General features: G+C 54.2%; 3 protein-coding genes across 19 annotated transcripts in view; 1 reads left to right on the top strand and 2 right to left on the bottom strand.

The window, feature by feature from the left end:
• Window positions 1-1,978: 1,978 nt before the first annotated feature.
• Chrne (cholinergic receptor, nicotinic, epsilon polypeptide) lies at window positions 1,979-6,309 on the top strand. Of its 3 annotated transcripts, none has more exons than XM_006532006.4 (12): window positions 1,981-2,062; window positions 2,297-2,439; window positions 2,523-2,567; window positions 2,673-2,782; window positions 2,882-3,037; window positions 3,487-3,587; window positions 3,845-4,045; window positions 4,123-4,237; window positions 5,417-5,531; window positions 5,606-5,792; window positions 5,875-5,984; window positions 6,064-6,309. In XM_006532006.4, exons 1-12 carry the CDS (start codon window positions 2,017-2,019, stop codon window positions 6,217-6,219), a joined length of 1,485 nt encoding a protein of 494 aa, XP_006532069.1. In that variant the 5' UTR covers window positions 1,981-2,016; the 3' UTR covers window positions 6,220-6,309. The 3 variants fall into 3 exon arrangements, with proteins under 3 accessions (XP_006532070.1, XP_006532069.1, NP_033733.1); NM_009603.1 differs by having other exon boundaries at window positions 1,998-2,062; window positions 5,878-5,984; XM_006532007.4 differs by lacking the exon at window positions 5,875-5,984 and having other exon boundaries at window positions 1,979-2,062.
• 4930544D05Rik (RIKEN cDNA 4930544D05 gene) lies at window positions 4,300-5,603 on the bottom strand. 2 transcript variants are annotated; one of them, XM_006533966.4, is made up of 4 exons: window positions 5,188-5,603; window positions 4,888-5,088; window positions 4,516-4,794; window positions 4,300-4,434 (listed from the first exon to the last, which is right to left on the bottom strand). In XM_006533966.4, exons 1-4 carry the CDS (start codon window positions 5,251-5,253, stop codon window positions 4,336-4,338), a joined length of 645 nt encoding a protein of 214 aa, XP_006534029.1. In that variant the 5' UTR covers window positions 5,254-5,603; the 3' UTR covers window positions 4,300-4,335. The 2 variants fall into 2 exon arrangements, with proteins under 2 accessions (XP_006534029.1, NP_001139009.1); NM_001145537.1 differs by having other exon boundaries at window positions 4,302-4,434; window positions 4,587-4,794; window positions 5,188-5,298.
• A 400-nt stretch (window positions 6,310-6,709) lies between the features above and the next one.
• Mink1 (misshapen-like kinase 1 (zebrafish)) overlaps window positions 6,710-20,015 on the bottom strand; it is a 52,903-nt gene continuing 39,597 nt past the window's right edge. The window contains exons 5-34 of one of the 14 annotated variants that reach the window (XR_388490.4): window positions 19,468-19,578; window positions 19,135-19,225; window positions 18,379-18,509; window positions 17,873-17,927; window positions 17,644-17,722; window positions 17,249-17,424; window positions 16,939-17,008; window positions 15,987-16,197; window positions 15,028-15,144; window positions 14,475-14,561; window positions 14,048-14,272; window positions 13,677-13,850; window positions 13,172-13,435; window positions 12,766-12,851; window positions 12,493-12,603; window positions 12,234-12,352; window positions 11,938-12,026; window positions 11,761-11,784; window positions 11,475-11,638; window positions 11,009-11,114; window positions 10,789-10,926; window positions 10,483-10,591; window positions 9,715-9,882; window positions 9,463-9,606; window positions 8,821-8,955; window positions 8,611-8,711; window positions 8,377-8,526; window positions 8,126-8,304; window positions 7,898-8,037; window positions 6,712-7,563 (exon numbers count right to left, since the gene is read on the bottom strand). Coding sequence is in view for 13 of the 14 variants with exons in the window: in XM_006533677.3 (XP_006533740.1) it covers window positions 7,480-7,563; window positions 7,898-8,037; window positions 8,126-8,285; window positions 8,377-8,526; window positions 8,611-8,711; window positions 8,821-8,955; window positions 9,463-9,606; window positions 9,715-9,882; window positions 10,483-10,591; window positions 10,789-10,926; window positions 11,009-11,114; window positions 11,475-11,638; window positions 11,761-11,784; window positions 11,938-12,026; window positions 12,234-12,352; window positions 12,493-12,603; window positions 12,766-12,851; window positions 13,172-13,435; window positions 13,677-13,850; window positions 14,048-14,272; window positions 14,475-14,561; window positions 15,028-15,144; window positions 15,987-16,197; window positions 16,939-17,008; window positions 17,249-17,424; window positions 17,644-17,722; window positions 17,873-17,927; window positions 18,379-18,509; window positions 19,135-19,225; window positions 19,468-19,578 (3,819 nt within the window). In the remaining variant the exon portion in view is untranslated. Of the gene's footprint in view, window positions 7,564-7,897; window positions 8,038-8,125; window positions 8,305-8,376; window positions 8,527-8,610; window positions 8,712-8,820; window positions 8,956-9,462; window positions 9,607-9,714; window positions 9,883-10,482; window positions 10,592-10,788; window positions 10,927-11,008; window positions 11,115-11,474; window positions 11,639-11,760; window positions 11,785-11,937; window positions 12,027-12,233; window positions 12,353-12,492; window positions 12,604-12,765; window positions 12,852-13,171; window positions 13,436-13,676; window positions 13,851-14,047; window positions 14,273-14,474; window positions 14,562-15,027; window positions 15,145-15,986; window positions 16,198-16,938; window positions 17,059-17,248; window positions 17,425-17,643; window positions 17,723-17,872; window positions 17,928-18,378; window positions 18,510-19,134; window positions 19,226-19,467; window positions 19,579-20,015 lie in introns of all 14 variants that reach the window. The other 13 variants (XM_006533677.3, XM_006533678.3, XM_030246118.1 and 10 more) reach the window with 13 other exon arrangements.

Raw genomic sequence — 20,015 nt, 5'->3', positions numbered from 1 at the left:
AAGTGCCCACTAATGTTTGAACAAATGTCTGCATTTAGCACAGTCCCCTAACTCATTGACTAGATTGAGCGACGCTCAGCATGGTGTTCAAGGTGGTGAGTTCACTTCCATAAATCCTTTCTGGGGTCTGCAGTGGAAAATGAGAAATTAGTAGGTAGCAGGAGAAACAGGCTTCAAATGAGTGTGACAGACAGACAAGGGCCCAGGGCCATGCTGGTCTCAGAGGACTGAGGGACTTTGACAGGTAGGGAAAGAAATGAGCAAATGCTGAACATAACTTTTCTGTGAAATGTAAAATGAGGGCTGGTGAGATGGCTCAGTGGGTAAGAGCACCCAACTGCTCTTCCGAAGGTCTGGAGTTCAAATCCCAGCAACCACATGGTGGCTCACAACCATCTGTAACAAGATCTGACGCCCTCTTCTGGAGTGTCTGAAGACAGCTACAGTATACTTACATATAATAAATAAATAAATCTTTAAAAAAAAAAATGTAAAATGATCACAGAGGCATGAGGACAATGACGGCGATTAGCGAGCCAACACACCTGTGTGAGTGACCCTCCGCTACAGATCTTTTCACAAATTCAGGACAGACATGATTATTTTCCTGGATTGGGGTGATGCATAAGGTGTAACGCATAAAGGGCTTCCAGCTGGGCATGGTGCAAATGTCTGAGGTCTCAGCACTTAGGAAGCTGAGGCAGGAGGACTGTGGAGTTGGCTTATATAGTTCTAGGCTAGACTGGTCTACATGACGAGACCCAGTTTCAAGAATCCCCCTCCCTTAACAGCCAACAACAGGGCTGGTGAGATGGCTCAGTGGGTAAGAGCACCCGACTGCTCTTCCAGAGGTCCTGAGTTCAAATCCCAGTAACCACATGGTGGCTCACAACCATCTGTAACGAGATCTGACGCCCTTTTCTGGAGTGTCTGAAGATAGTGTACTTACATATAGTAAATAAGTAAATCTTTAAAAAAAAAAGCCAACAACAAAAATCAAAATGTTTATTCCTCTACCTCTTAGCCAGTGAGGAAGACCTAGCGAGCTTTTTAGGAGCTCATGCCTGCAGGCCAAGGCCCCAGACGGCCTGCAACATCAGGAGTCCCTGCAGACTAATTCTGTACAGTGACCTGTCTTATTGCTAGGTCTTTATGGAGACTTTTTGTGTAACTGTAATAGTGTGAATTGGCCCCTGTCAGGGTATAATAGCATGTACTGCACAGGGAGGTTGTGGTGGTTTGAATGAGAAACCCCATGACACACACACACACACACACACACACACACACACACACAAAGGACCAAGGCTCATGTTTGAATGCTTGGTCCTTAGTTGGTGGAACTGTATGGGAAGGATTAAATGTGGCCTTATTGGAGGAGGTGTGACATTGGGGTTGGCCTTTGAGGTTTCAAGACTATTGCCAGTTCTCTACTTCATGGCTGTCATCTGAAGATGTGGGCTCTCAGCTTTTGCTCCAGCACCGTGCCTGCGACCGTGCTCCCCACCGTGATGATTCTGAATCTCACTCTCAGCAGCCACGACCTTCAAAGGTTTTCTATGTTGCCTTGGATATGGGGTCTTAGGATGGCAATAGAAAAGAGTCTAACCAGGGGTAATATGGGAGGTGCGGGATGTTACTCCCTTGGATGCATCCATTAGAATAACCAATACAGGGCAGCAGTACAGAAGATAGCAGTATGTGTTGAGAATGGGGTCTACAGCCTAATGGCTTGTGGTTTCAAGTGTTATTAGAGGCCTGCTTCTCTCCTGAGATGACAGGCCTTGTGGATTACAGAACTGGCTGAAACCCAGGCAAAGGATGCTGGGATGAGGTGGGGCAAGGGACACAGGATGGGGCAGCTGCCTCCCCCACCCCCACAGCAGGGGCAGAGGATTAGGTGACAGTCCCCAAACCTAGCCCGGAACTAACACCCTCCTCCCCTTCACACAGGCACCTTGGCCTGTTCCCTCAAGCTTGTCAAAGCTCAGAATAACCTGAGAACCAGACATCAGGATGGCAGGGGCTCTGCTTGGTGCCCTGCTTCTCCTGACACTCTTTGGTAGGGACAGGGGTCAGGGGAGCCAGGTGGATCCGTATGTCAACATGGAGTGGGAAAAGGTCTGAGACCAGGGTGGAGACTGAGACAGTACTTGGTCCCCAGATGCAGTATTGTTGGTTTAGGAAAAATCTAGAAATATAAACACAGGAGGGGTGCAATGGCCTGGGGGTGGGGGCAGAGAAGCCTTTCGGGCTGCTGCTTCGTGTACAATGACCCTTTCTTCTTGAATCATAGGCAGAAGCCAGGGAAAGAATGAAGAGCTTAGCCTGTATCACCATCTCTTCGACAATTATGATCCAGAATGCCGGCCAGTTAGGAGACCTGAGGACACTGTCACCATCACCCTCAAGGTCACCCTAACCAACCTCATCTCACTGGTAAGACCTTCCCCCAATTCTAATCCTATACCCTCACTTCTACCCCCTAACTCCTGGCTTCAGCAGGCTTCTTTCTGTTGTAGAACGAGAAAGAAGAAACTCTGACCACCAGTGTCTGGATTGGCATTGTGAGTCAGACCTGGGGAGCAGTGGGAGGGTCCCCAGCCAAGCCCCTTCTCTTCTGCCAGGTGGGAGCCGGAGAGCACACACTCTCTCTCGCCCCCACCTCTTAGGACTGGCACGACTATCGGCTCAACTACAGCAAGGACGATTTTGCAGGTGTAGGAATCCTCCGGGTCCCTTCAGAACATGTATGGCTGCCAGAGATTGTTCTAGAAAACAAGTGAGGATCACCCAAGAGGGCAGGCTGCAAAGGGAACTGGCTTTGGGGGATTTGGTTGGTGAAGGAGGTTCAGACATGTGAAAAGCTTGGTTTCCACAGTATTGATGGGCAGTTTGGAGTGGCCTACGACAGCAATGTTCTAGTCTATGAGGGAGGCTATGTGAGCTGGTTGCCCCCAGCCATCTACCGCAGCACCTGCGCAGTGGAGGTCACCTATTTCCCCTTTGACTGGCAGAACTGCTCTCTCATTTTTCGGTAGGAAGAATCACTTCAATCATGATATTGAGAAGGGCCTAGAGCAGGGGACAGGGCCTGCTAAGGAGGGATAGGTGGGGTCTTCTTTGGAAGGTCTTTGGGAAGGAGTTGGAGTGAGGCACTGGAGTGAAGGGGTGGGAAGCTGGTGTAGGTTTGCAGTAGGCGTGGGCACAGGTTTCTTGCTGCCATCTTGTAGTTTGAGCGCATAGTCGCAGCTATTCCCCAGGAGGAGTCTGAGGCATAAAAATTACTTGAGTCCAGGAATCCCTTGGATAGCACGGTAAGCCCATCAGCAACCCAAAACAGAACAGAAAAGGAAGCAGGATTGGGAACGCGCTGGGGAATGTGGGCAAAAGAAGAGAGCCATATTACCCTGCCAGATTGAAGCTTCCAGGGTGGAACTAAGATGGCTGCCAGCTTCTGGGGTAAAGACTGGCCCTGTTTCACAGCTCCCAGACCTACAATGCTGAGGAGGTGGAGTTCATCTTTGCCGTGGATGACGACGGCAATACCATCAACAAGATTGACATTGACACGGCAGCTTTTACCGGTGAAGGGATATACCCCCTTTCCAAAAATTCTTCTCCCAGATAAGGTTCAAGGGGGGACGTTCAGGGTAGGGCTTGGCCTGAACCACACAACCGGAAGCTGAGCTTCTTGAAGTCAGTCTAGATGTGTTGTTTCCACACCCCCACCAGAAATGCCCCTCTCTACCATTCTGCCCCCGTGCTAACAGCCCAGGTTTCAAGCAGCCCTCTTGGCCTGGAGTTGCAGGTGTGCGGGCTGACTGTGCCCTATGTCCTGCAGAGAATGGAGAATGGGCCATAGACTACTGCCCAGGCATGATTCGCCGCTATGAGGGAGGTTCCACAGAAGGTCCTGGAGAAACTGACGTCATCTATACGCTCATCATCCGCCGGAAGCCGCTTTTTTACGTCATTAACATCATTGTGCCTTGCGTGCTCATTTCTGGCTTGGTGCTGCTCGCTTACTTCCTGCCTGCGCAGGGTAAGGGGTGACCCTGACTCCTGAACCCCAGGCTGGGCTTGCTCCCTGGCTTGCCTCTCACAGCTTGCTCCCTCTAGCTGGTGGCCAGAAATGCACGGTCTCTATCAACGTCCTGCTAGCCCAGACTGTCTTCTTGTTTCTAATTGCCCAGAAAATTCCAGAGACTTCTCTGAGCGTGCCACTGCTGGGCAGGTAATCTCAAAGTGGATCCCACAGAGATAGGGGCATGCATGGAGAATGTAGCCAAAGAAGGCTTGCATAGGGACCTGGTGTTGTCCCGTTCTGGACTTTTATTTGGACACAGGGTTGGACTGGGACAGTGATGGATTATCTGTTCCCCCATTCTCCTCACTGCTGCTGGGCGACACCTTGAGGTTTCCCGAGTCTCTCTGTTAAGAGGACAGTATAGTTCAGCATCTCCTTAATCATACCTCCTCTGACCCATGTCGCACCCTTTATCCCAAACGCACCGGATCCCCAGGGACCCCAAGGCCCAGTTGGCATAGGGTTTGTGGCAGAGATGAGGTAGACCCGTGCAAACCTCGTCCACACAGGTACAACCACGCCCCCTGGATCAGGTACCGGGCACTTGCGCCAGCTGCCGTTCCAGCTTGCCGAATCCCCTGCCCTGCGGCCAGGGCTACACGGGCCAGCGCCCTACCAGGATCCCCAGTGTCTGGGGCTGGGCCTGGGCAGTCGTTGCCGCCGTCCAGTCGCTGCACCTCCTGCTGCAGCCACAGGGCCGAGATCTACATTGGGGCATATGGGCTAGAGGTCCTTGCTTTTGTTGGCCTAGCCCTCTCCCCCTTTTATTCCCATCCCTCAGCCTCCCAGAGCAGCACCTCTAACAAGGTGGCTCCAAAGCTCATGATGCTGGCTGCAGCTTCTCTTAGCACCAGCCCTAGGGTGGCCTTCTGGGTGGGCGACTTGTCGGATTCCAGGGGGTCCTGGGACTTAAGCTCTCTGAACCTTTGCACCAGATATTCGTGAGCTGCGGCCACAGCAAGTTCCAGGGAAGATAGAAGTGGAGGCTGTAAGGCCACCTGGAGGAGCAAGGGTAGTGAGTGGAATGATCACATGGAAAGGGCCATAGCAGGAAGAGCTGGGGACCTCTCCAGATTCTGCCATTCTAATACCCTCACCTCGGTGGAGCTGTGGAAGTGGTAGACCCACAGCAGGGTGTCCAAATTGCTGGGAATCCCCTTCATGTCCGCAACAGATGGTATATGCAGAAGGGCCAGGACAATACTGGCATCGTTGAGGAGGATCAAGAAGTAACGCCACCAGCTGTGCGGAGGTGGTATTTGTGAGGTAGAGGGCAGCTAGTGCCTTGTTTGTGGGGTGCTGTGACATCAGGCTTCTGTATATCAGGTATCTTATATTCGTCATGGTGGTTGCCACGCTCATTGTCATGAATTGCGTCATCGTGCTCAACGTATCTTTGAGGACGCCAACGACTCATGCTACATCCCCTCGGCTGCGCCAGGTAAGCGCTGGTTGGAGAAAGTACTGCCCAGGGGTGGGAAGCGGGCTTGGAACCTCTCTCTGCCCCGGCTGCAGATTTTATTAGAGCTGCTGCCGCGTCTCCTGGGCTCGAGCCCACCCCCAGAGGATCCCCGAACTGCCTCACCAGCGAGGCGTGCCTCGTCTGTGGGCATTCTGCTCAGAGCGGAGGAGCTCATCTTGAAAAAGCCGCGGAGCGAACTCGTGTTTGAGGGTCAGAGGCATCGGCACGGAACTTGGACCGGTAAGCACTGCTCTTGGGTCAAAGGCATACACTCGCCGTTAGGGACGCTCTTTTAATGACCTAGCGCTTGCTGTTGCCTTAGCAGCAGCCCTCTGCCAGAACCTGGGTGCTGCAGCCCCAGAAATCCGCTGCTGTGTGGATGCTGTGAACTTTGTGGCTGAGAGCACAAGAGACCAGGAAGCCACTGGAGAGGTGGGTTGGGAGGTTGAGGCGGAGCAGTGCTAGATGCCCCGCCCTCCAGGCTCCTCCCTCGCTAAGCTCTCTCTCACAGGAACTGTCCGACTGGGTGCGTATGGGGAAGGCCCTGGACAATGTCTGTTTTTGGGCAGCTTTGGTGCTCTTCAGCGTTGGTTCTACTCTCATCTTCCTTGGGGGTTACTTCAACCAAGTTCCTGATCTCCCTTACCCACCGTGCATCCAACCATGAGCCTGCACTGGCACCCACCTCTCCCCCACCCCCCAAGAAAGAGATTTTGAAAACAGGCCGCTGACAATAAATCTGGTTTGTGAACTTGCAGGAGGGGTTGTGTGGTCATGTGGGTGGGTCCAACTCCTCAGGGAAGTAGAAGATGGGTGGGTGGTTTGGTCAGGCACTTGGAGGCAATTGGTTCAATTTTGCTCTTGGCTCCTTCTAACCTAAAGAATGTTTATCTAGTTGATAGCCAATGAGGTTTTTACAAGACCCAGATATAGAAACACTGAAGCCAGAAGTCTGGCCTGGCCCTGCTGGGGCTGGTAAAAACTATTCTCAAAGGGTCCTACCGTGTCAGGACTGATCCCTGGCCTATTCATCCACCTTACTTCGTCTCTATTATCACAGTAACTTCACAGAGCCTAATGCCTTTCCTCTACCCTCTGCATTCTCAACTCTCAAATCTCTCCAGGATTGAGAGAGAACAATAGTAGGATCTCAAAATGGTGGAAGCTGGTTGAATTGTCTTTATTAACAAAGGGGATATATCCAAGGCCACTACATTGAGAAAGGATACAGGAGGGAGAAGGGCTACTTGCTGCTCACACTATATACAGATGCAAGCAAGGGAGGATAAAGGCTGGGAGCTCTGAGCTCTCTCCTTCTAGGGAAGGGGAGAGGCTAGAAGGGGTGGGAGTGGGGAGGAAAGGGGGGAATGTTTTGGCTATGGGGTCCCTCCTCCATTCCCTGGGGGTTGGGGGGGAATCATTAAAGTGCTTTCAGAAAATGAGGAATGGTCCCTGCCCCTGGAGTGGCTGGTGACCGCCCCGCCTCCAGAACCCAGGGCCCAGTGAACACCCCCCCCCCAGAGTCTGGTACATTCAAGGGGGGAGCCGGCTCCCCTGGCGTGCAAATAAAGGGGTCAGGGCCCTGCTCATTCAGCAGCAATGGGGTAAGGGGTCCAAGCCCCAAGCGCTCTCCTCTTCTGTGGAGAAAAGGGGAGGAGCAAGTCCCACTCAATTCCTGGTAAGGGGAAGGAAGCTGTGTCATTCCCCACAAGTTGGGGAAAGGCACAGTTTTGAGAATGTTGGGGGAAAGGGTGGTCACGTGATCACGAAAGCTTCAGGGATATGAGGTCACGTTCCCAGCAGGCTCCAGTGAATCAAACCAGTAAAAGCAAAAGCCCAAGGGGGTGGGAGGGCAGGGGCGGCCTGGGTAGTCTGGCTGTGGGAAGAGAGCTGGGTCCATGTGGGGAGCCCCAGCCCAGGGGCCTCGTCACCAGTTCATGATGCAGTTACGGTTCAGAGTCATAAAGTAAACTTGGCTGCTTCCTCCAGAGCGGACAGAGGCAAAAAACACCTGAATAAAGTAGAAGAGACATCACCAAGGGCTAAGTGTGTGTGTGTGGTGTGGGGGCGGGGGGGAGGGGTATGCTGGGAAGAGAGACGAGGTTGACACTGGGGGAGAGAGAGGAAGTGAATGACACCTGTTTCTCTCTATCCCCAAGGAAAGGCAAAAAAGTGTTACCAGGTCCCTGGGGTAAAGGCAACAGAGCCCACAGGGAAGGAGGGTGTGGCTCTGACAGCTCAGAACAGCAGAACCATTCCAAACCCCCAGATGCCTGCCCAGAGCAAGGTCTGGAGAGGCAGCCCATCCCCTGGGCTAGGCTCCTTTCAGAGATACACTGCCTCACCTTGTCATTGCGCTCACACAGGAACTTGAGCCTCTGGGCTCGTTTGTGCATGAAGACCCCATCTAGGTGGCCTGTCTCCACAGAGCGGATCTCTATGGCCTTCTCACCCCAGCCCATTATCTGGTTGGAGCAGATGTAGGCTGAAGAGAGAAGATGGTGGAAGGGCTGTAAGGAGGTTTCAGTCCTAGTCACCTCGGAACAAGCAGCTTGGGGTGGCTCTTCACTTACCCACAGAGGTGGGCATCTCTCCCCACTGCAGCACCACATCCTTGATGATCCGCCCGTAAGTGTTGACATAGACACCCTCATCTTCATAGCACAGCAGCATCTCCATGCCATCAGTGTTGGGGAGGAAGATGATGGCGTGGGGTGTGATCTGGCTCTGGATCTAGGGAGAAGAAGGTGGACTGGGTGGGGTCCTCATGTCTGATGACCAGAATGGGTTGGTCTCCCTCGCCCCATAGCCCTGCTAAGCTCACATGTACAGGGATGTAGATGTCATAGCTGTTCCCAGAATCAACATCCACAGCATGGAAGCCAGCACTGGAGCCATAGATGACCTTGAGCCGCTGTCCCTCCTCTACTGTCAGGTCCACCAGTAGAGGGCGGTGAGGGAGGTCAGCAAAGGACTGTGGAGGAGAGAAGGCTCAGGGAAGACAGGTGCAGGAGCGTTCGGAACCTGGGAACATACTGGTGGCTGAGGCGGGGATTACCTTGAAGGCCATGAATTTGTGGTAGGGTTTGGGAGCCCAGGCATAAACCTCCACGGAGTTCTTCAGGGCAATGACCAGGAACTTAATCCGTTCATATTTCACTGGAGGGCAGGAAAGGGGAGACGCAGTGACTTCCACTGTCAGCTTGAGGATCTCAGTAGTTAGCCCAGACCTTGCTGCTCCCTGGCTACTGTGCTGTGGCATCCTCACCAACACGGTAGTGGCCGCAGCCCTCCATGTCCCCCACGGTGGTCCACCCCTGCTTCTTTTCCACCTCTGGGTCATTGTGTAGGATCTTGTTCCGAAGCCAGGACAGGTAATATACCCGCAGTTTGTTCCTTTTCCCTGTGAGATGGACAGACATATGTGGACACATAAACACTTTTTTTTTTTTTTTCAAGACAGGGTTTCTCTGTGTAGCCCTGGGTGTCCTAGAACTCACTCTGTAGACCAGGCTGGCCTCGAACTCAGAAATCCACCTGCCTCTGCCTCCCAAGTGCTGGGATTAAAGGTGTGCGCCACCATGCCTGGCACATAAACAGTCATTTTTTAAAAAATATTTATTTATTTATACACTGTACGCTGTAGCTGTCTTCAGACACTCCAGAAAACGGCATCAGATTTCGTTATGGATGGTTGTGAGCCACCATATGGTTGGGATTTGAACTCAGGACCTTTGGAAGAGCAGTCAGCGTTCTTAACCGCTGAGCCATCTCACTAGCCCTAAACACTCATTCTTATCAAAGGCCCAGTTCCTGCTTCCCACACTACTGTCTGACCGAGGTTGTTCTCCTCCCAGGATGAAGATACGCAAGCAATTAAGCCCCTTGTCCCCAAACTCCATACACACACCTGAGATGGTGATGAGCAAGTTGAGCCCTTCTAAGACATCCATTTGCTGGAAGCGTCGTCGCCCAATAAGTCCATACACCTTGCCCTGCCCACTTCGGTCCAGCAACATCAGCCCATTCTCTGTGCCCACTAGGAGGTTGACCCCTGCAACGGGAATCCTTGGATAGGTCAGAGGCAGATCCAAGCTCTACCCTGACCAGGAGTATGGAGGCTGTGCCCAGACCACTTCCACCTTTTTCAGTTCTGACTTACCCCAGAGAGCTGCACATAGGATCTCTGAGTTGAATCGCTTCTTGTACTTGCGAATTTCAGGAGTTTCACTATGAGCTCGGGTGTTGGTGGGATTGACGTTGACCACAGAGCCCTTCCTCACATCGAACTGCAGTTGATCAAGGCGACCACCTTCTCCACCCACTAGGGCTGCCAAAGAGGAGGGCGGGTGGGCTGCAGCCCTCAGTGGTTATTTCTACTCCTATGCCCTCCATCTCATCTGGGCACATCAGAGCCTCTGAGGGGAGACTCGGGAACAGAGGCGCGCTGAGGTTAAGAGGGCCTGAGCCAGAGGCCAAGGCCTGGCCAAGGCCTGTCTCCACCACTCAGCAGTTCCCCCTCTGCCTCAATCTCTCAGCCACTCTGAGAAACCCCCTCCCCCCCAGGAGCCCTGTGCCAGGGCAGGGGCTAAGCCTCAAATAAGGGGCCCGTGCTTGGACTTTTTAAAAGATATTTTGAATTTTATTTTTGTTTTCTTGTCTCTGTGTGCTGGTACCCATGGAGGCCAGAAGAGGGCATCGGGTTCCCTGGACCTGGAGTTAGATGAGGTTGTGAGCTGTCTCAGTGAATGTTTGGAATCAAACTTGGGCTCTCTAGAAGAGCAGAAACTTTCATCCACTGAGCCGTCTATCCAGCCCCAGGCCTATCGTTTGTAAAGCCCCATTCTCTAAGAGCTCCTGTCCAGGCCAGCTCTGCTCTCCAGCCTCAAGGCAGACCCCCACCCCCCCACCCCCACCCCCCGGGCCTCACCTGTGATAGGGATGGTGTCCCCACTGCCTCCAGGCTGGTAGATCCCTAGATCCACAAACATGGTGAATGAGCTCTTTCCTGGGGCCTTTACCAGCCCACGAGACTGGTACTGTTGGGGAGAGAGGGAACAGTCAAGATACATGTGTGGCTCTGGCCTGTGGCCCTCGTTCTATGGGACAGATCTCAGGTTCCTGTTAAGGTCACAGTACCTTGCTTCACCCATCACAGTGCTCCTAGCACCCCACTCTTGTGCGAACCCCAGGGCTCTTCCTTTCGTCACTGACCCACCCACTCCGGTACACTTACATCACTGCCTCCATCCTTTGTTGGAGGGCTTTGACCTTTGCTGTTCTCAGTAGGTGAGTGGCTGGGCTGGACCACATCAGGCAGGTTTGTGTAGCCATTGCTATCAGCAAGCAGCAGGCTTCGTTCCTCTTCAGGAGTCTAAAGTTAGAGAAAAGGTCAGGGCAGGGCTACAGAGGGCATGTGGCAGAAAAAGGCAAGAAGGGGAAGGAGACCCACTCACACGCTGGACCACCATGGTGCCGCCGCCATATGAGGGCTGGGTCCCGGATATCTCCTCAACATCATGAACCACCATGGTGCTGACGCTGTCTGTATCACCATCACTGCTGTGGGAAAGATGAAGGTGGGGCCTTCCAGGTCCTGCCTGCCATACAATGCCACAGGAAGCAGGTGACAGCCAGAGACTTGGCTTTTAGCCTCCTCCAAAGCCCTCACTGACTCAGGTTCTTTCTGGGTGGCCCTCAGCCAGGCTGACAGAGAGGGGCGTCTGACAGGGTCTCAGGCTGATAGAGAGACAGAAGGGCGTCTGACAGGGTCCCAGGCTGACAGAGAGACAGAGGGGGTATCTGACAGGGTCCCACAGTGACAGAGTAGTGAAAGAAGCTACTAACTCTGTTCTGTTCCCTCCTTCCCTGAATTTCTCCTCTGTCCTGATGGGGGAGGCCCTGCCCTAGGACACCCCATACCGGCCCCCGGGAGTGTCTCTGCTCCCCTCTGACGGCTCCCCATCGCCTTCCTCCTCCTCCTCTTCACTGCTTTCCACCTCCTCACTGGATGAGGAGTAGTCCATGGCCTTCTTGGGAGGCTTAGGGGCCTCATCCAGAGTCCGCTCTTTGAGCAACACAAAGTCCTGCAGAGAAGAGGAGATGAGGGGAGGCAGTAGGGCTTGGGCAGAAGCAACACCGAGGAAGGGTGCCTGCCAGCGGAGGTGCAGGCAGGGAACAGAGGGCTTCCCAGCAGCCCCTCACTAACCTCGCCAATTGCTCGCTTATAGCTCTGGGAGGGGCCACAGAGGAAGAAAGGCGGCCAGGAGGAAGCAGGAGAGATGGTGAGAAAGGTTAGGAACATGAGCTATGCTATGTAAGGTCTGCAGCTCCCCTAGCCCACGCTCATTAGTGAAGGCTCCACAGCCTGCCCCAGATCACTTACTGCGGGCCGGCCTGGCCTTGAGCGGTGGTCTTCAGGCTTGGCTTTGTTCCCAGGGGAGAGCACTGGAGAGCTATCCAGTTTTGTGGAGGCTGAGCATGACAGGGTGGGAAAAAGAAAGTCACAGATATTATCTACAGAATGGGCCCGGGCCCAGGCCCAGGTCCCGGGCTGACCGCAGGCCCCAAACCCATCCACATCCCTCTCGTTCCCGTGCTGCTCTGGTCCTAGGCCACCAAAGGCACGCGGACTCTGCTTTTGGTGTTGGCCAGAGAAGGCTTGGGACTTGGCTGACATACCTCCCACACGGTTTCGGTTCCGCTCCAAGGAGCCAGCCTGAGGGAGGTGGCCGTGGGAGGCCGGGAGGACACTGTCTGAGCGCTCCCAGCCAGGGTCACTCCTCCTGAGGTCAGGGTTACTGTGAAGGGAGAGAGTTCACATCAGAGCTGTGCTCACACAGAGCTGTGTGTGTCAAGCTGCACTGCAGGGGGCGCCATCACCAGAGAAGCAGGCGGCAGAAGTGAGAGGTGAGAGTAAGTCAGGGGGCAACTCCATTACCTAGAGGCGTTGGGCGGGCCAGGGGGCTGAGCTGGGGGCCCGGGAGGCTTGGGGGTGCCCCGCTCTGCCCGCCTCTGCAGATAGATTTGCCAGGCGGAGTTACTGCGAGGTCTGTGGAGGGAGCACAGGGTGCCGGGGCGGGTCGTGGTGGCACAGGGAGGGGATGAGGTGCCTGATTTGGGGCTTGCCCCACCCCTATGCAGATAACCTGGCAAAGTCCCTATATCTCTTACTCCCTAGGCTGCCACATGAGCGCACCCTGGTGCTGTGTACCTGGCACGGACAGCCTGAGCTGGCCGGGACCCTCCGGCCCCACTGGTGTTAAGGGCAGTGGCGATAGAAGAGGTCCTCTGTGGAACCTGGAGAGAAAGACGGGTAACAGGCTCTGTCGGTCTTGTGTAGGCACAGCACACACTCCATTCCACTGTCAATCTGAGGAACGCAGTCCTCAGCACTCACAGAGAAACAAATGGGTTCAGACAAGTTACTCAATATGTCTAGGCTGTAATGTTGAAAAATGGCCATGCTGAGGTAAGGGTGGCCCTTAGATGCTTGGCCATTTCCCATTCCTGCAGTCACTTCTGTCTTTCTACCCTTACAGGCAGTATCTCCGTGGCTGCCTTGATTTCTTCCTCCTACCCTGAACTCTTATATTCTTGTTTTTTAGGGTTATACTTACCTTAGGTGGAGCCTCATTATCAGGCCGAACCCAGGATGGAGGGTTTGGGCTAGGCCCTGGCCCTTCAGAGGTGGGGTCTGAATTCTGGCGGATGACAGCTCCTCGGGCACTGGGTGTGGCAGTGGGTGTAGGGACAGCAGCAGGGTCAGGGTCGTGGGAGGCTGGGAAGGCAGCCAGGTTTCGAGTCGGCTGGTCCTGCAGGGACTGGGATCGGGGTACAGGTGCTGCATATGGCTTCAGTGGGACCCGGTGTGCCACCAGGCTCTGCAGGGGAAGACCAGAAAGGGTGGAATGCCTGCTTTGTAACACATCCTGCAAACTGGGCGCTGGGCTGAGAAAAGTCCCCTCTCCCATCAAAGATGGGGATTCTAAGGCTGGAGAAGTACACTATGCAGGGGATGTGCCCTGTAGTGCGCAGAAGACACCAGTGAGCACAAACATGTACTCATGGCCGTAAGCAAAGCCACCCACGTCTGTGTTGGGACAGGAATGGGGACAGACTCACCTTGTGCGGTCCTTCCTGGGGCTCCACAGGCCTCTGCATAGGAGGAGTCTGGGAAAGAGGTCCTGGGGGGCTAGGAGAGGCCTGGGAGATGGGGGGCTCTGGCCCCGCACTGCTTGGCTTCGCCTTCGCCAAGGGAGAGTTCTGCTGCTTGTTCATCCGTGCTCTCTCTTCCACCTGTGATTCAAGTGGGACATCAGGAGGCAGGCCACTGAGCAGGGCGTCAGCAGGCCAATTGGTTCCTCACTTCCTTCACACACTCCAGCCCCACATCCTCAGCTCCTTCCCCTCCTCAGTGCTTGTTACAACATCCCAGCCCTGGGGCAGCGAGACTGGTAGGACGGGGGTCTTAGGGGACAAAGGAGACAGCATACCTCGCGGGCCCATGCTGGCTTGTCAGCAGGATTAATGCCCCGACCGTAATGATACAGGGGCTTCCTGTCTCCAGGCAGGATCTGCTGCTGCTGCTGCTGCTGCTTCTGGAGCTGCTGCTGCTGCTGCTGCTGCTGCAGGGACTTGAGGTAGGCGTGCTCCTGCTGCAGCTGTCTCTGCAGCCGCTCTGACTGCCGCTGCTCCTCCAGCTGCTTCCGCTTGTATTCCTGGGCCCAACGGTAGGGAGAGAGGGCTCAGCAGAGTGTGGCCGTGTAAGTTAGAGCAGGCGTTCCTTGCCTTTCCTCTACTGCCTAGACAGGAGCCGCTTCCCTGGTCTTGGGAAGCCCCTTTCCCTGATGTGTTCCCATCCCAGTGTAGGAAAGCAGTTCAGGATGGCATTTTCCCGAGGACACTGAGGGACCCCGTTACCAGCAGCAAGGCCTGTTCCTGGAGCAGCTGTTGCTGAAGGATCTCGAGCTGTCGCTGCTCCTCCTCTAGCCTGTGACGGATATATTCCTGGGGGGTGGGGGTGGGCGGGGCAGGGAGGGAGGGAGGGAGGGAGGCGGCAGGAGGGTGGCAGCAGCGGCGAAGGAAGGGATCAGCAGGGTGAGGATGAGGGGGACAGGGTTAGATGAGCCCCAGGGGGCAATGCGGCACAGATGGGAGTAAGAGGACACAGGGGATGAGGAGGAATCAGGTGGGAACATGAAGGATAGTGCCCCAGGGCAGAGACAAGGATGGGCAGAGATGGGGAATGAAGGCACGGAGACAGGAGGGCAGGGAGCAGGGTGGGGTTGAAGGGTAGGAGAAAACAGAGAAAGAGTGAAGCTAGAAAAGATAGGAGGAATCTAGGGGCAGGGGAGCGAAAGGGCCAGGGCACCGGGAGCAGGAAGGCAGGCAGCAGGAGCAGGGCAGGGCAGGGCAGGGCAGGGCAGGGCAGGTGTGGAGGCGGGTGTGTGTGCGTGCGCACTGGCACCAATACCTGTTCCCGCTCTGCTTGCCGCCTCTCTTCCTCTCGTCGTAGGGCTTGCATGTCTTCCAATCGCCGCTGCTGCTCCTTCTCTTGTAGCTTACGCTGTTCTCGCTCTCGCCGCTGTTGCTGTAGACCAAGGAGTAGTATGTCTTACAGATTGGATCGGATTGGGTCGGATCGGATCGGAACAGATGCTAGTACAGCGCAGCCTTGGAAGGACTGCCCTTCATGGAGAGCAGGGCAGGTGTGTTAGAGACGGGGGAGAGAAAGGCATATATCCCCAGCCCTGAACCAGAGCTGAGCCCTGGGCCCCAAGAGCTCAGTTTGAGATGTTTGAAGTAGCTATGCACATTGGGCTAGACAGAAACCGCTGCCCTCGGAGTGGGTGAACGATATGCCATTTTCCTCTTCCCATAGCACTTGTTAGTTCCATGGCAACTTGACATAAGCCAGAGTGATTGTAGAAGAGGGAACCTTAATTGAGAAAAATGTCTCCATGAGATTAGTGGCGCATTTTCGTGACTGGTGACCGACACGGGAGTGGCCAGCCCACTGTAGGCTGTCCCACCCTTGGACTGGTGGTCCTGGGTGCTAGAAGGAAAACAGGCCAAGCAAGCCATGAGGAGCCATGTTCCTCCAAGTTGCACTTGGTCATGTGCATTATCGTAGCAGTTGAAAGCCTAAGACTGCCACCAAACAAACATGCTAACATGTTATGATCCTTGCATCGCAAGCCTTTGTGCCTTGAACACTAAGAGATGGACGTTAGTGTCAACCTTTGGCCAACAGGGGGCACCAAGTGCCCGTGCACAGAAAAGCAACCTTTGGCTTTGGTAGCCCAGGATGTACAGGACATGCTTTCTGGCCAGTGTCTGCTCCAATTCCGAGGCAAGGTCTGTCTCACTCTGCTCTTCCTCCTGCCCTGGCCAACAGCCAGTGTCTTGTCAACACACAGGATGGGGACCCACCTCCTCCACACGTCGCCGCTCCTCCTTCTGCTCCTCTATGCGACGCTGCCGCTGGTGCAGCAGGTGTTTGATGTGTGCCTCCGGGTCCCGCTGCTGCTGTTGCTGCAGCTGCTGCTGCTGCTTTAAAGCCTCAGAGTTGCTCTTATTCTCCTGCTGGAGTCTGAGGAATTCTCTGCGCAGTGTGGACTCACCGGGCACATTCATGATGGAGCTGGGTGAGCAGAACAAATGCACACTGAAGTCCAAGCACACTGGTGGTCCTCACCCCGGGCAGCCCGCTGAGCGGACGCCTCCAACCCTACCAGCCATCCCATCCTGCCAACGGCCAGGAAATCTGTCTTCTGTTTTGTCCCTCTTCCCTGTTTTGAGACAGGGCCTGAATTAGGTAGTCCAGACTGATCTGGAACTTGCTTGCCGGCTTCGGGTCCCCAAGTGCAAGGACTGGGTAAGCATCTTCACCTTGGCATCTCTGGTCTGGGAGGTTAAAGATTCCAGACCACACCTCTGTCAGCCCTAAGACCCCGTCCTCGCCCCGGTTCATCTGCTTCACTCTCTGTCCTGCGCTGCGCTGCACTGTGCTGTGTTGTGTTGCAGTTACATCATTTATTGTGTATGCTCGTGCATGCTTGTCAGTGGTGCATGTGCGCATGTCTGAGTGCACCACAGCAAGCCAGTGGAGGTCAGAGGACAACTTGGAAGAATTCTCTCCTTTCAGCACGTGGGTCCTGGGAACTAAACTCGAGCCACCAAGCTTGGGCAGGTGCCTTTGCCAACTCACCAGCCTGGAGACTCAGTGTATACAAGTTTCTATCACTATCACTAGAGACTCAGTGCATACAAGTTTCTATCACTATGTGCCATTACCCGAGAGTCCCCAAAGCCCAGCAAGGATCACTGCTGTTCTTCCAGACAACAGAGACTCCAACCTCTCAGCTCTACTTGCCAAACCCACCTTGGCTCGCCTTCCTCTCCATGGCTGTCGTCTTCCTCCTCACTGCCGCTGTACTCATACTCTGTCTCCTCTGCAAAGGAGACCATGGATACTTTTCCACTCACTGCCTCAGCCTCCAGCCTGGGTAGGGAGACCTCAGCTGGGAATGTCTACGTGCACAGCCCGACCCTGGAGCTGCAAGTCTAAGGAAAGGGTTCCTTGGGCAGGGAGACTGGGGTACAGGAGGGCAAAGCAAGTCCAGAGATCTCACGGCTAGAGAGGGGAAAGGGCAGAGGCCACACCCACACCCCGCTGCCCACCATCCACTGACCTTTCTCACCCCGCTTCTTCCGCGAGCGGTCGATGTGGTCCTTGAGCTGGATGCGGACCTGCCGCTCCGTGGGCTGGTCTCGGATGAAGGGGAATTTGAGTAACTGTTCGGTGGGTGGGCGGCTCAGGTAAGTCTTGATGAGACACGTGTCGATGAAGTCAGTGAACTTCTTAGACCTAGACACAGTGGTGGCTCACACTGGGAGGGCCCTTGGAAGGGCCACTCATCTCTAAACTATCTTTTCTCTTCCAGCTTCTCCAAACCCCAATCCCTGTAGTTGCTGCCTGCAGTTCCCACACCTCTTCCACGGCACACACCAAAGCCTGGACACAGGAAGCAGTAAGGTGAGGGCAGCCCTGCCCTAGAAGCCTTCCCTGACAGACTGAAAGACATACCATTTCTTTGACTTGAGCCTGGGGGGAGGGTTCCGAGGGATGAGGAAGAGGGCCCGCATAGGGTGCATGTCACACAGAGCTGGGACACAGAAGACATCATCAACCTCTTTGCCATATTTAGGCCAAAGAATCCCTCCCTTAACATGACCTTTGGAGCCACCTCCTCCCACATCCACTCCTTTGCCCTCCCTTCTATCCTATCCTACCCCAAGACAAAAGCAGTACTTACGGGGGGCTCCCTCTGCCATTTCAATGGCTGTGATTCCTAGAGACCAAATGTCACTCTAAAAGAAGGGAAAGAAGGGACAGGTATGAATGTTCCTGACAATACTGCATAGTATTCCTTCACCCAGGACCCCACACACCTTCCTGACAGTATTACATAGTAACTCCCTTCACCCAGCATTCCACACAAACCTACCATATCCTTACCCCCCCCCCCATCCCATTCCTAGAAATCATTCCACTTTCCAGTATAAACATTTCCTCTGTAGAAGGTTAGGTCTTAGTTTAGTTTATTTGTAACAGGGTATTGCTAGGAAGTCCTGGAGGGCTTCAAGCTGTGGTCCTCCAGTTTTTAGCTACCCAGGCCTAGCTACATCCATAGTTTCTCTCTTCACTCCTCTCATGTCACTTCCCTTACCTGGTTCATGTCCCCAAACTTTTAATCTATGCACTCCCCCCACCTCCTTCCTAACCCCAGGAGCCCCAGTGTTTCTGCTGTCCATGTCATACCCTGTAGTCATAGGTGGCATCGGGGTTCTCGTCACAGGCAATGACTTCTGGAGCCATCCAGTATGGGGTTCCAATGAAAGTGTTCCGCCTGCCCACAGTGCGGTCCAGCTGAGCACTCACCCCAAAATCCACTGTAAGCATGAGGAGGGGAGAGCATGGGAAGGGGTATGCATGGGGAGGGATGAGCATGGGGAGGGGAGAGCATGGGGAGAGGAGGGGAGAGCATGGGGAGGGGTGTGCATGGGGAGGGGAGAGCATGGGGAAGGGAGAGCATGGGGAGGGGTGGGGAGGGGAGAGCATGGGGAGGGGTGAGCAGGGGTGAACATGGGGAGGGGTGAGCATGAAAAGTCCCCTCATTCTACTTCACTCCACTACGTGCACTCATGCCCCCAGCCTGAAACCTGAGGCCCAGACCTCACACCACTAAGAAACCGCAAAGCCTCTTCCACCCTTCAAGGTCTTGAAGAACCTGACCCAATCTTCCTGGATCTTGGGGCTTAAAGCACAGCATCCCAGGGAAGAGAGACTCAATCCCCTATCTCCCACTGAAGGATGCTGGGCAGCTGCCCTCTGTGGGGTAGCAGGCAAAAAAATCTCTCAGGATTTTCAGCAGGAGGCAAGACTCTCAGGGTGGGTGGTGGGGACAGGGAACAGGCCTCTTCACGAACATGCAGTTGGACCTAAGCCAGACAGCTGAGGAAAGGGACCTTGTTCTCTGTCCTGACAGTGACAGGGCCTCAGAAGGATCCGTAGTACCTAGCTTGACTTCAGCATTCTCTGTCAGCAGCACATTTTGTCCCTTGATATCTCTGTGGATCACCTTGTGGGCATGGAGATGGGCAAGACCCTGGAACAAAGAAGTGGGACAAATCAGCTGAAGTGGAGTGGGTGGGAAAGAGCAGGAAGGTGGAAGGAGACTGAGGGGAGGTTAGCTCTTAGTCCATTCAGAGTGAAGCTGAGGTACAGACCTTACCCACCCACAGCCTGAGTACAGGCAGAGTTGCCTTGGGTGTGTGTGTGTGCACATGCATGCAGAATGCATCGGCGTAGTGGCATGCGGGAAGGGATGGGAAGGGGCTCCAAGCTCACCCTGAGAATCTCCCTGCAGATGTAAGCAATGCAATCCTCCTTCAGTGCGTTCCCTTTTGTGTTCTTTACCAGGTCGGTCACTGAACCAGCACCGCAGAACTCCATCACCAGCTATGGTCCCAGGTCCAAGGCAACAATCAGGAAGAAAAATACCTGTCAGGCAAGGCCTCTGCCCCCACCCGGACTCCTGGAGCAAGACCAGAGGTTTGGGGACCAGACTGGTGTGAGTCAGACAGCAGGGGCTAGATGATCCCTTAGAAACCACAGGACTCCTCTGAGGTCGCAGAGAAGGCACACACTTGAAGAGGAACTGGTAGTATAAAGAATGAAAAAAATCCCCCAAACTGTCAACACAGTGATACAGGCTATCTCATTTCCCTTGAAGTGTCTAGTGCTTTAATCATATTTTCCCTAGAATCCCAAACTGGCTTAGAACTACTGCTCTACAGCAGGGGCTGGCAAGTACAGGTGCCAAAGAATCTTGTTTTGTTTGTGTGTTTTTGCTTTCTAAAAGTTTTTTTTTTAAAGATTTATTTATTTATTTATTT

This window comes from Mus musculus, chromosome 11 (genome assembly GCF_000001635.26).
Source record: "Mus musculus strain C57BL/6J chromosome 11, GRCm38.p6 C57BL/6J".
NCBI lineage: Eukaryota > Metazoa > Chordata > Mammalia > Rodentia > Muridae > Mus > Mus musculus.
The sequence above is the reverse complement of the archived record's forward strand: the minus strand, read 5'-3'. Positions and strand labels throughout refer to the sequence as shown.

What these genes read in the sequence shown, in the direction of transcription:
- 4930544D05Rik (XM_006533966.4), bottom strand. Translation starts at nt 5,253, where the DNA reads ATGAAGGGGATTCCCAGCAATTTGGACACCCTGCTGTGGGTCTACCAC. An exon ending in ACTTCCACAGCTCCACCGAG is followed by an intron (nt 5,089 to 5,187) that starts GTGAGGGTATTA and finishes TTGCTCCTCCAG; the next exon opens with GTGGCCTTACAGCCTCCACT. An exon ending in TTGGGGTCCCTGGGGATCCG is followed by an intron (nt 4,435 to 4,515) that starts GTGCGTTTGGGA and finishes TCCTCTTAACAG; the next exon opens with AGAGACTCGGGAAACCTCAA.
- Chrne (XM_006532006.4), top strand. Translation starts at nt 2,017, where the DNA reads ATGGCAGGGGCTCTGCTTGGTGCCCTGCTTCTCCTGACACTCTTTG. An exon ending in AACTGCTCTCTCATTTTTCG is followed by an intron (nt 3,038 to 3,486) that starts GTAGGAAGAATC and finishes CCTGTTTCACAG; the next exon opens with CTCCCAGACCTACAATGCTG. An exon ending in AGCGTGCCACTGCTGGGCAG is followed by an intron (nt 4,238 to 5,416) that starts GTAATCTCAAAG and finishes TCTGTATATCAG; the next exon opens with GTATCTTATATTCGTCATGG.